The 12,659-nt window shown below is 40.7% G+C and overlaps 1 protein-coding gene across 2 annotated transcripts in view; it reads right to left on the bottom strand.

The window, feature by feature from the left end:
• rap1gap2a (RAP1 GTPase activating protein 2a) overlaps positions 1-11,246 on the bottom strand; it is a 97,998-nt gene extending 86,752 nt beyond the window's left edge. For both annotated transcript variants that reach the window (XM_050058867.1, XM_050058861.1), the window contains exons 1-2: positions 10,875-11,246; positions 5,396-5,431 (exon numbers count right to left, since the gene is read on the bottom strand). In XM_050058867.1, coding sequence (XP_049914824.1) covers positions 5,396-5,431; positions 10,875-10,918 — 80 coding nt within the window. In that variant the 5' untranslated portion in view covers positions 10,919-11,246. The remainder of the gene's footprint in view (positions 1-5,395; positions 5,432-10,874) is intronic.
• Between the last annotated feature and the right edge of the window lie 1,413 nt (positions 11,247-12,659).

A 12,659-nucleotide genomic window follows, 5' to 3' on the forward strand; every position in this document is an offset into this window, starting at 1 on the left:
TTCAGACTGATAGGTTTAACGTTATCTCCGTTATTAGAACCAAACGACAGCCGTTGCTGTTTCGGAGCTGAAGGACCAGCGTTTTAAAAGTAACGGAAGTAACTGATGTCTTGTTTGAAAATGTACTTAAGTATTTGATTACTCAAACAGCAAACTAACACGTTAGGTTACTCGTTACTGCAAAGAGTAATCAAAGTAGCCTACTCTACCCAACTCTGGACCCAACACAACCCGACACTGAAAGAACAAAGCATATTTACCAGCCCATGATACAAGGTATTTTAGCGTAGTGTTCAGCTGCCAGTGAAGAATAAGACAAACAATTAGGAACTGTTTCTGCTAAAGTAAAAATAATCTTAATTTATATAAGAAGTGTGCATCAATCTCACCCCCTCTTGCTTACTTTCCTCACTTCCATTTCTCTTCTTGTGCATCGAGCTAAACTGCCAATCAGAGTGATTTCATTCCCTGATGGGCTCCGTCATCTCGATGCTGATTCAACATGCTGAATTGACTGAAAAAAAAAAAAGCTGACGAGGGCCAACGGTGCGGGACACATCGCAAAAACTAGGGCACAAGATGTTCCCCAAAGGCCCAACACTGACCAACAGCAGAGTGTTGGCTTGGTGTATCGGTGCCTTTAAGGGAACAGTATGTCGTTGCATGAAGCAGTGAGGTTACAGATTGCACCGGCATTCCTCTCCCCTCACCTTGCATATACAGAACCTACACCAGCCTTCTGTTAATGTAAAGACATCCTCTCTAGAGCCAGTGTTTGGTCTGTCTGTCCTGTGCCACTGTATGGTCGTGCAACATGGCAGACTCTGCGGAAGAGGACCAGCACCATTGTAAATATGAAGGGCTCATTGTAACCTAACAAAATCACAGCAGTTCCTAGTTTCAGGTGATTATACACTAATGCAAACATAGTTATGAGTATGAGATCCCATTTCTGCCGATATATCCCCCCTCAATCCTTAACACTGCAGCTTTAGCTCTATGGGGCTTGTCTGTGCCTTTATTTTTTTTTACATCTAACACCTGGATCAAACACACACACACACACACACACACACACACACACACACACACAAGTCAGTGCTATTCAGTGTCGGGGCAGAGTCACGACTCACTCATTCATATTCAGAACCTCTCCACAGCAGACGGTCTAATGACACCTGGCCAGAGACTGAGGGAGACACTGGAGATGTGAGTGTGTGTGCGTGTGTGAGGGAGAACACTGTAGATAACAGACAGGTCCTATTTTACATGACTCAGACTAACCTAATTTTTTTTCCTTTATGTCTGAAACAAAGCTGACAACAAACCTGCCCTGTTTAGTGATTTATTACTGTGGCCTTTGGAGTCCAGCATTTTCGTCCTGTGTGCCATATTCATGTCTAGATTTTTAAAGGGTTTGACTTCCATTTCTGTCTGCACTTTAGTTATTTGTCTTCATATGTTGTTAGAAATCCAAGACAATCACTTGTTTTCAAAAGAGTAAAAATAAACTTGTACCTGTTTCCAATGCGAGTCACCTTTTATCTGGTATTTTGAAAAATTAAGAATTTTCCTTGGTCCAAGTGACAAGCTTAAGATAGGGGCACTCATATCTGCAAAATTCTATAGACAGGTGGAAATTATCCCACTGGACTGGCCTTTTTTAATCTGATTTTTTAGGACTTGATTACAGACAGAAAGCTCTTCTGTGAATGTATGTGCATGATTAAATCGTGTGACAACTAACTAGAATCCAAAATAATGGGAGCTTTTTTAAGCTGAAACTACATCTCCTAGTTTGTCAATGCTTCAGCAAAGTCAACAGTGAAATGCAGAGTTTCAACAGGTGGCACCATTATGGCAAATACGGACTGCCTGAGACCAAGCGGTAACCTACAGGGCTGTAAAATGAAGCAAATGTGGACTTCCTCCTGGAGTTCCTCTAATGGCCACTTGAGGCTGGCTCCAAAAGTGAGTCAATCCTCATAGACCTCCATGTTAAAATGCCCAACACTACAGCAAAATTAAACATGTTTACAGCCTGGTACAAAAAAATTAAAAAAAAAAGGTTTTGGTCTAAGTAGCTAGTTTCAACATTAATGACACATAATTAATAGTAACATTTTATATAACTCACCCATTCACATATTATTACAACTTAAAAGTAAAGCACAGTTAAGGTTGTGGCCACCCTGAGTGACTGGCTGTCCCCTCACTCCTCCACAGCTCCACCCCCTCATCCATGTATGGTCACTTCTGGCTCAAAAAAACCCCCAAAAAATGGTGATGGCCAAAATGCCAACACAGGAGTCCACAAACCACTGGGTGATATCACAGTGGCTATGTCCATTTTTTGGTTATACAGTGAGTTTATGCCTGAGCCATAGTAAAGGTAGCAGGTGAGAGATGATTTTAAAGATGTTTTCCAAAGAAGATATGTTGGTGTGATTGACTCAAAAGTGAGTGAGACACATTAAGAGTGGGGCTCATGGTGTGGGTACAGACACAGTTAATATAAACACACACACAAGAAGCCCTTCACCTCCCATCACTACGGCAACCTCCATTAGCAGAGCTCGCCAGTTTGTTTCAACAAAGACAAGCTCCTCACACATAATATCCTCAAAGAACATCCCATGAAGCAGGTACACAACAAATTATATTCACATGAGCTCTCCACTCCTATCCAGAGTTAATCTGACCATAAAGCTGTTTACACGATGTGACTTTCACTTCAAAGTTATGGTTTTCTCAACTTGCACAACCAAGACACACATCAAAATCCACATTTGTCAAAACACCCACTGCTACTTCTCCTTTTACAGCTATCAGTTGTAAAGGACACTAATAATTATCTGTTGAACATCATCACTTCTTGTTTCCAAAACAAAGACAACCACAGTGAGAGTGAACAATGGCAGCTGTCCAGTGAGGCATCAACAAAGTAAATGGTGGAGCGACACTGTGCAGCTAACTGCAGCAGTTAAACAGTTTACTGTGGCTATGACAGGCCATGTGTTACAGAAAAATAATTAGTCAAATCTGACTTGTGTTATATGCAACGTAATGTAAACTATCCTGCAGAAAGTGTGCACAAAACAGTTATATAAAAGTGTTATATAATTTCATTAAGTGGAGTTATATTTTATCATTCCCTCTGGGACAGTTAGTCCTCTGCATTTGACCCATCCAATATTTTGGAGCAGTGGGCAGCCACAGTACAATGCCCACAGACCATCATCTCTATTTCTGGGGCCAATGTGGTGATCAAGGTTAAAAGCAGGAGTACTGCTAATGCCTGACATGTATGCCTTTGACTGTGGGAGGAAAACAGAAAAACACTGAAGAAAATCTAACTGGTGGGATCTGTAGCCATTAGCTTCTTGCCGAGTTGGAAGTGACCAGTTAATCACTGTGTCGTGTTGCGGTGAGTCAGTACGATCTGAGATCAAAATGATGCATTGTTGTTCATCCCAGTCTCAACTGTTGCCTTTAACAGCTTGTCCAAGTATGAAAAAAGCTGTTCAGAAAATCTATCCATCAGTGGGTTTAGCTGCAGACACAGGCAGTGTTTTTGTTTTAAGAAGAGAAGGGGACACAAGCAAATCTGGAGTTCTTTAAACCAGAAAAAATTACTGCCTTGCAATTGTATGCCTGCACGAACCAGTCAAGTTGCAGTTACAGTTTACATCCATGACCGTCCAGACTAATAGTAGCCATTAGACAATGCTCCAAATATGAATGTTGCAAAGAAGCTACATATTCTAAAATGTGGATGCTTCACACCATCTTCCACCCGGCAACACAGAGAATCTATACAATCACCACAGTTACATGTTGGACACCCCCGGATTAGTGTCCCTGATTCAGTATCCAACCAAATGTCTCCCCTTCTGTTCCTGAGATATGACGTTGAGTCATGGCCAGAAAGTGTTTTTTCAGAACATTATGATGTTGCAGTGAAGTCGACCTTTGACCCTTTGGATATAAGTCTGTCATCACTTCATAATTTCATCCTACTGGACATCTGTTTGAAATTAGTTATGGCCAAAAACTTGTCTTGTGAGGTCGCAGTGACCTTTGAACACCAACTTCTAACCACTTCATCGTTGAGGACATTTGTGCCAAATTTAAGGAAATTCCCTCAAGATGTTCTTGAGACATTACCTCCACGAGAATGAGATGGATAACCCAAAAAACAGACTGTGGCTGTGGCTGGCACAGAGGCATTAAGCAAAAGCTACTGATCAACATAGATTTAGACTAACATAGAAGTAATCACATGATAATGGAATTCATTTATAAATAAAGACTAAGACAAGGCTGAATAAGATTTCAAAACTCAAATATAGTTTTGGTAAATAAGAATTAATTATTGTCCTGAGAACACTGTCCATTGCTGCCTTTGACTAATCTTAAATTGCAATGTATTGATATAAAATTTAGAATTTTTACCTATAAATTTACAAAATGTAAGATATTGATATAAATTTAGAATTCTTAACTGTATCTTAAAAAAAAAATGTAACATTCATATAGAATTATTGTTTTTTACCTATAAATTAAAAATATATTTAAAGGTTACTTTCCAAAAATGCAGAGGATGAGTAGTTTTTGAGTCCTGAGTAGTATTTGCATGTTCTGTCAGGCTGCACACACTCCCCACAAATTTTGTCAGTCACAGGGGAGCCTGCAGCCACTCACCACAGAAAATACCTATATGTTCCTGTGGGTGCAAGGCAGCCCATAGTATTTTGAAAACATGAGGGAGTCATGCGGAAATGACACACTTGCTGCTTCATGTTCATAAAGTAAGCCACATTCACACCTGGGAGCCACATTGCAAACACAGTTTTTAACTTTAACTGGCTGGAGCAGTGCGGAGTTGAGTGCCTCCTCTCTCTCAGAACATGATTGAAATCACATTCCTCACACAGCGGCACATGAAGACAAGTAAGAAAGAGGTGGCAGGTGAAGAGTAAACAATGAAGTGATGAGGGAGTAGTCAAAATCAAAACTGCAGAAGAGAGGAATGAATTTAGGTAATTTTCACTTGTTGTGAAAGACCTGCTTTGAGCACAGTGTGAGTTGGAGTGTGTATTGTTTGGTGTGCTGCTCAACTGAAATGTTTGTACTTCTACAGTGAATCGATTGTTGAGGTTTTAGTCAGAATCAATCACCATGAAAAGTGGAAATAGCATCCATGTTAAAAGTAGCTTTTAAGTTAGGCCGTATCCACAGTGTCAGTGTTCATTTGTGAGCTGTTACGCACCAGTGCTTGTGGGGAATTTCTCCACAAGCTCATTTACACAAATTATAGCTTTGACGGACTAAGTAAGATTATTAACTACATGTTGAGATAAAGCTGATAATGTTAGAAGCAAGGAAAACTTACCGGGCTTTCAGTGCAGCCAAAGTGGACTTGTCAATCCTGGAGAAGGAGCAGGAGAGAAAAGGAGACACACACACACACACACACACACACACACACACACACACACACACACACACACACACACAAAGAGAGAAAGAGATTATTGATCATGTCTCTGATACAAACTGCTTAATAGCAGCAATTCAATTCTTTGCTGTAAGTGCTCTTTTCTTAACAGATTAAGGACTTGAACTCCGTAAATCAAGATGGTGAAGAGTAATACTTCACCTCAGCATGGTTCCCCTGGGTGACTTGGCACTTAACACTACAGCTGATAGCTTTTATGAAAATAACTTTTAGTCATTTGCAACAACTGTCACCATATCCACACTGTACAACATTAGGTAGGTAGTCTAAGTGCTCATGTCTCTTATGGTCTGTCCATTTATCCCAGCGTTGCACATGTGTCCTTGCTTTAGTCCTTAGGTGAAAGGTCAGTTTTTTGGACTATAGCTCCTCTACAATGTCCATCCACTGTCCTGGACTTGGAGGGTCATGTTTCAGCCAGTTCCTAGTAATGGCCTTTTCATGCCAGTATAAGGATTTTGAACCGATAAGTGTCCCTCTTATGAATAATGTCCTCCTCAGGTATTAATCCCAAGTACACAATCCGTGGGTCCCTTGGGATTTTGTAACCTAAAACTCTCTCAAGGATCAGAATAATCCTATCCCAGAATGTTTTTGGTTTTATACATGACCAATATGTGAGTGATTGGCATTCGCCTCCCCACAGAACCTCCAGCAGTGCTGTTGTTTGAATTTTGAATATGGTGTGACAAAGAAAATCGAATTATATTCTTCCAGCCAAATTCTCTCCATCTTTTAGAGCTGGTGGAGGTTTGCTGCGTGCCACAGATGGAACACTACCCATCTCCCGACAGATTCATTTTCAGTCCTGCTTCCCATTTTGATTTTACATACAAAGTATTTCTTCAATCACATTCTTGTAAACTTTACACAATTTAGAGACTATTTTGGAGGGGGTATGTCTGTCAATACTTTGATCACATCTTTTACCATCTCCTGAAATTCCTTTTTTCCCTCATCTCGCTATTAATGGTGCTATATTTTAGTGTACTGTTTAGCTGTTTGCTCCAGCTGTTCTCCGGTGCTTGATTTTCACTGTTTTTCAACATGGTTGCCGGACCACAAACTCTCATTTTACAGCTAAACAGTACAATAAAATATATGTCTGAAAACATCTGAGGCGAGAAATAGAGCGCAGTAACAGAACCTTGATTCATATTTGATTAGCGCTGCCCAGTTTGACAGTTTGACTGCAGTTCACAAGCCGTGATTGACATGATTGACTGCTGCGTTAGAGATGTGTCGGCCCTGATTGGGTGTTTTTGTTCATGTGCAGTGGATAGTTGTGAATGTCATTAGAAGCACTGTGAGGAGGCAGGGAATTTTTTTCACAGATTATTTGTGTCTTGTACCACTGTCTGGATAAAGTGACAATTTCAGCAAAATGACAAAAAGTTATTAAAGCTTTAAAAGAATGGTCATTACCATGCATTTCCTCTCCTGTTATATTGGCATTAACTTTATTGTAAAAGGGGAATATCTTCTTTCATGTGAAGCCTCAAAGTAGGTCATACAGTGTGCATGTTCACTGCATGAACCACACATTTGCATGAATAAGAAACAAAAAACATTTCAAAGGCGTGTAAAGCACACTGGTAAAATCTATGTTTCCCTGCATATTTTGTGCTTGGGGCAACCAACCTAACCAGGTTATAAAGGCCAAAAATAATTGTGCTAATTTACATAAATAATCTGTAATTCAAACAGATTAGGTAGAGCCTGAGGACACTGTGTACAGCACAGATAGGTGTCACTGGCACAGAGCAGAGCATGCCTCATGACAGCTGACCTCGTTTAACAAGGTTGCATCTCCACAACCTGCTCAGACCGGTTACAAGAGGTCACAGTGTTTATAAGGGATTTTTTTTCATGCCTCACTACACACTGTTCACACTAAAAACATAGAAAGTCCGAAGATGTCATGTTATCAACCCTCAAGTTCAGTTATTGCTAATAATAGAGGAGGATCTGTGAGGCACATGAGGCTTTTGTTTGAGTCAAACTGTACTTACAAATGTTTTTAACTCATTTGCATGTGTATGTGAGAGTGTGTGCACATGGATCAGTGTATGTGCATGTTCAGTGCTTGTTATACAGAGCTCTCACATTAATTCTTTAATCCCATTAATTTGCAAACTGAACCGTGCAGAATGGTGCCAGATCTAGTTCATGCAATACATGCACTCATAACAGACACACACATACAAACACACACTATCTTTATTGCATCCTCGCCCTACCTCGATGTTTTAAATATTATTTGAATTTTTTTCCAGGGTTTTTTCGATGGCGTCAATAACAGTACGCATTGCAGCAGCGTCAGCAGAGGCAAATTGTACCGAGCAGAGAGAAATGAGCTTCTTCATGTTATCTTACACAGAACTGGATATTCCTTTCTCAGGTGACAGATTCATATTGGACTACAGCCAGTGAAGTAGTTAACGCAGCTGGGAAACTGCTGTAGTTTATACAAAAGTATGCATACTGCATATTAATGATGCCCCTCAATCAACAGAAATACAGTCAAATAAGAGATTAAACACATCCCAGCGGATGTCTCACATTTTGTTTCCTGCTCAGCCGCAGTGACACCTTATTTTCTCAATGGTATCTGATCTTGCTGGACGACAAATGTTGGCCTCTTTCATATTGTAATGGAGCTGCAGTCTGTGCTCTCACAGGATTTATCACTAAGCAGCTGAGAAGATACACCACCCACCTTATGTCTGAATCATCAAACAGATCATTCTATCATGTGTAAGCTTTATTCATCCCACATTTTAGGATGAAAGGAATACTACAATTGACTGTGTGTCTGCATGTAAACACATCATAGGGACAAAACTGTCGTTTGCCTGCTCAAAGAGAGACCTTTATTTGGTAATGGATAAACTCTCTGAACTAGCTGTCCATGCATCAATGTCCAAAAAGAGAAGACTGGGAGCCTGATAATTAGAACTTCAGATAGTCATACTTTGTCCCCCAGATGCTGCGATACACATTGCGCCTTACATCTTAAAATTATTAGAACAATCCTCATGCTGCAAATTGTGGAATACCTGGAGGCTTTAAAGTAGTAGGGCCCCATTTTGAGTGTGGGTGGAAAACTCATAAAATATCCAAAATCTCTATCTTCTCTGATGCATACATGAATATCATTACTATTTAATTATGTATGGATATTCTTTTCTTTTTTTAAAAAAAATAAATAAATGACAGTAAATAAATGACACAATACTATCAGGATTCATTCAACAGCATACTATGGTTTAGAGCAGGGGTGTCAAACCGGCCGGCCAAAGGGTCCAACTAGATGACTAGACTAAGAGGTGCCAGGTTTCAGGAGCACGTTAAACAATGCGTTGCCTACTTCATGTAAAATTCTGCTTCAGACGCTTGTTTAAAGATATTCAACATTCAAAAGAATCTGAATCAGGAAATGTATGGATAAATACATATGTAATGACAGTGAGAAGTCGACTGACTGAATGTGGCTGAGACACTGTTGAAATTGCACTTATCTTTTCTCAAGACATCTCAGGCTGTTAATCTGTTTTGTGAAAGGATGAACGTCTACAGAATGTTCTTGTAATTCTTTACAAAAAAAAGGGCACACAGGTTATTGTGCGATGGTTTTTAATCGGTCTGGCCCATCTGAGATCAAATTTGGCTGTATGTGACCAATTAACTAAAATAAATTTGACACCCCTGGTTTAGGGTGCACCTGCACACCTTTTTTTCTCATATAAGATGAGTGAAGAAGAGAGATGCATATTGTCCCTTCATGCTGTGTCTGCTTGTCTGCATTTGCTGCGTACAAAATTAAATCTGTTAAAGCCCATAAATTCTTAATAGTAATCCACTAGCCCTGCCCCGCATTAACTTTCAGTCAAATTTGTTTTACTGTACTGTATAGTTTGCCTGCAGAACTGATACACAGCAGGGGGGGGGGGAGCAGAAAATCCTTCTTAAGTCTTTTCATCTCATATTTAGCCTTCGAGACATTTTAACAAGCCTGAAATTCTGATAATTGCACATTTTGAGTAATTTTATATTCTAAAATGACATTCTTGGTAATTCTTGAAAAAAAAGTACCCTATTGGCACTTCTTTCTTAGAATAGATTATTGCCTAATAACTTCTTCGCAGTTTCCTGCAGCAGGACAGGTTATTCCACGAGGCATACTTTAATTTGTAGAGGAATTATTATCATCACTTCTCTCATTTCTGCAGTGCGGCCGTGCACGATGACTGTTCACACAACATTCAAACATGTTGCTGAGCTGAGCTGTTCCTGATCTGTCCAGCGATTAAGTATTGCACCTCCATTACGTTGGGCGACTACCAAGAGTTAGATTTAACAAAGAGTGGTCGAATACAAAGCAGCAGAGGCCAAGATGTCCTTTAAGTCCCTAGCATGGCCAAAGCCCGCAAAACACTTGATTTCAAAACTCCTATAGTGCAATTCAGAGTTATTTTTTGTCATGCTAAAATCTCCCTCACAGCCACTGCAGACATTACACAGCTGTTTTCATGGGGAGAGTGCTCCTCATAAAGAGTACACTGAACTTCATGTGTCCCTTTAAGAAATCACCTGTTTTTCTAAACACATCAGATTTTTTTATTCTGTTTTTATTAACCCTGTTACATATAATATGTTGCTCCCCGGGCCTGTCTCGTTTCAGGCTATTTCAACCGGTCAGCAGGACATGCCGCCTCAGTCCAGCTGGGAAGGTTAAGTGCTCTGGAGCAGCGCTTCAGTGTCAGAACGACAACCAGCAAGGGAGCAGGCACAAAAACACTCCATCCGAGTGTGTCAGCGCATTCAGCGCTAAATGGGCTCCCTGGCATCTTCCTCAGCACTGCATTATGGGAACTAAACTCGGCCAATAGAGCAGGAGAACATGACTGGTAAGAGCTGTGCCCACAGTCCCATAGCAGGACAGCAGCAACAACAACAGATGCAGACAGAGACAAAGCAGCCTGTTGATGGTGTTGCCTCCCTGAACGGAGACAGCACAGAGTGAAACTGTACATTCTCACACACACACACACACACACACACACACACACACACACACACACACGCTGTCACACAAAGGACAGAGTGTCAGAGGTGTGACACAGAGGAGCAACCTCAGCCCTCCACCCATCCTTCCTTTTTAGAAAGAAGTTGACATATCTGCACCACACACACCCATAACACCCAGCACATGCACATTTCAGCAGCGTTATGTGCATCATTTAATCTCACTGTACAGCCGTTATCATAATGTGCGCAGTGATGAGCATGAGGCAGGTACATAATGCAGACACACACACACACATTAGCATCTAATAAAAAGGAAACATACCATCCAAATCCACCAAATGACACGCTTCTCCTCCTCCTCAGCATTTTGCCAGACTGAACTTCTCAGCAGTCTCTTGCTCTCAGGCTCTTTCCTCTGGGAAGTGTATGCTCTGCTGACAGTCACTCTTTCTCTCTATACTGTGTATACTTGCACTTTGTGTCTCTCTCTGACCCGGTCTCCCTGCCTCCCGCCCTCTCTCTCACTCTCTCTCTCGTCACTATTTACCCTTCTCTTCTCTTTTGTCTCCTTCTCTTCTTCTTTGCCACCCAGCTCCTCAGAGCTGTTGTTTTCTACTCTGTCACTTGCCCAGTCAACTGCTTTCCTGAAACACTGCTTGCTCTTTGACTTTCACAGACTGTTTAACACACACAACTCAACACTCTGACACATACAGGTACACTGAGGTAGACACACATATCAGCAAGGGGAGGAGCAAAGTGAGGAGGGGCCACAATTTACCATCTGAACCTCAGTGGTTATTTCCCAGAGACACTCGCACACAGGGCTGTTCTGCAGATGTATTTTCAATCCTCACAACCAGCCTCAACATCTGTGGTCTGCCCACATACCCACCACCAGCAAATTAGGTCACTTTCTGCACTGGGTAACCTGTGTTGAGCCACTCACAGTTCTCATTCTGAGAAATGCCAAAAAACTCTGAATAAAGACTAAAAAACAACACAATATTGTCATTTTGATATGGATGGTCAAGGTCATTATTGTATTAAAACTGTCTACTGGAACTCCTGCCAGATATTCAACAGCTGAGTGAAACTAGATTCATACATAGAGTGCAATATTAGATCATTAAAGGAAAAGGGAGGGGTTGAACAGCCGTGCACTCAGACTGTGGTGTATACATAGAAACCTCCCCTGTTGTGACCAAAGGGAGTGTCCTTCCTGACACCCTTCCTCCTCACTCCACATTTGACAGGTCTCACTCTCACAGTTAACGTTCCCACAGCTAATGAAAGAACTGAAAGAGGGTTTCCAGCAAAGCTTTGTTTCAAGAAAACTTACAGGGTACTTTACAATTCAAAAAATATCTGTATATTGAGACATTGTTTAATTATTAGCTAATATAATAAATTCCAGTGATGGCTGCATTAAGCTGTTTTTTACCCTTATTTAACTAGAAAAACCTCTTGAGATTAAAAACACTTGAGTGTCCTGGCCAAGACAGGCAGCAACATAAATTACAGACAGACAACATAGAACAAAAATAAAGAATAAAAATATATAGCTCTAAAGCAAGCAATATAAAACACAAGATTAAGATACTACTATAAGATTACGACAAAGAACTGCCAAAAAGTATGTTAATCTATACTAGAAATGAACCACACAACTAAAAAAATGGCAAGTACACATGATTACAAAGACCAGCTAAGACACACTGTGACATTGGCATATATTGTGTACAAAAATGGGGAACCAGGAACCAATGAGTGCAACTTTAAAGAGGCAACAGATAGCATCTTTTCCTAAATATATCATTATGAAAATAATGTGGGTTGCACAGGGTAGTGTCCACAGTAAAATCAGACTATCAGCGTTTACATGGGTTACTGAATGGCTTTGTAATAAGCTTCTGCCACCGGTGCTGAAATTTCGCAGAAAAAAATTTACGGCAGGACCGGTGCTGAAATTTCGCAGAAAAAAATTTACGGCAGGATTCACACCATGTACTGCGAAATTGGTCGGTCAGCCAATCAGGGACTGGAGCGGGTCCTTATGAGGAGTTGGGCATGAGATAGTTGAGTCACGAGCACAATGGCAGAGGGA

Source organism: Epinephelus moara, chromosome 2, assembly GCF_006386435.1.
Source record: "Epinephelus moara isolate mb chromosome 2, YSFRI_EMoa_1.0, whole genome shotgun sequence".
Taxonomy (NCBI): domain Eukaryota; kingdom Metazoa; phylum Chordata; class Actinopteri; order Perciformes; family Serranidae; genus Epinephelus; species Epinephelus moara.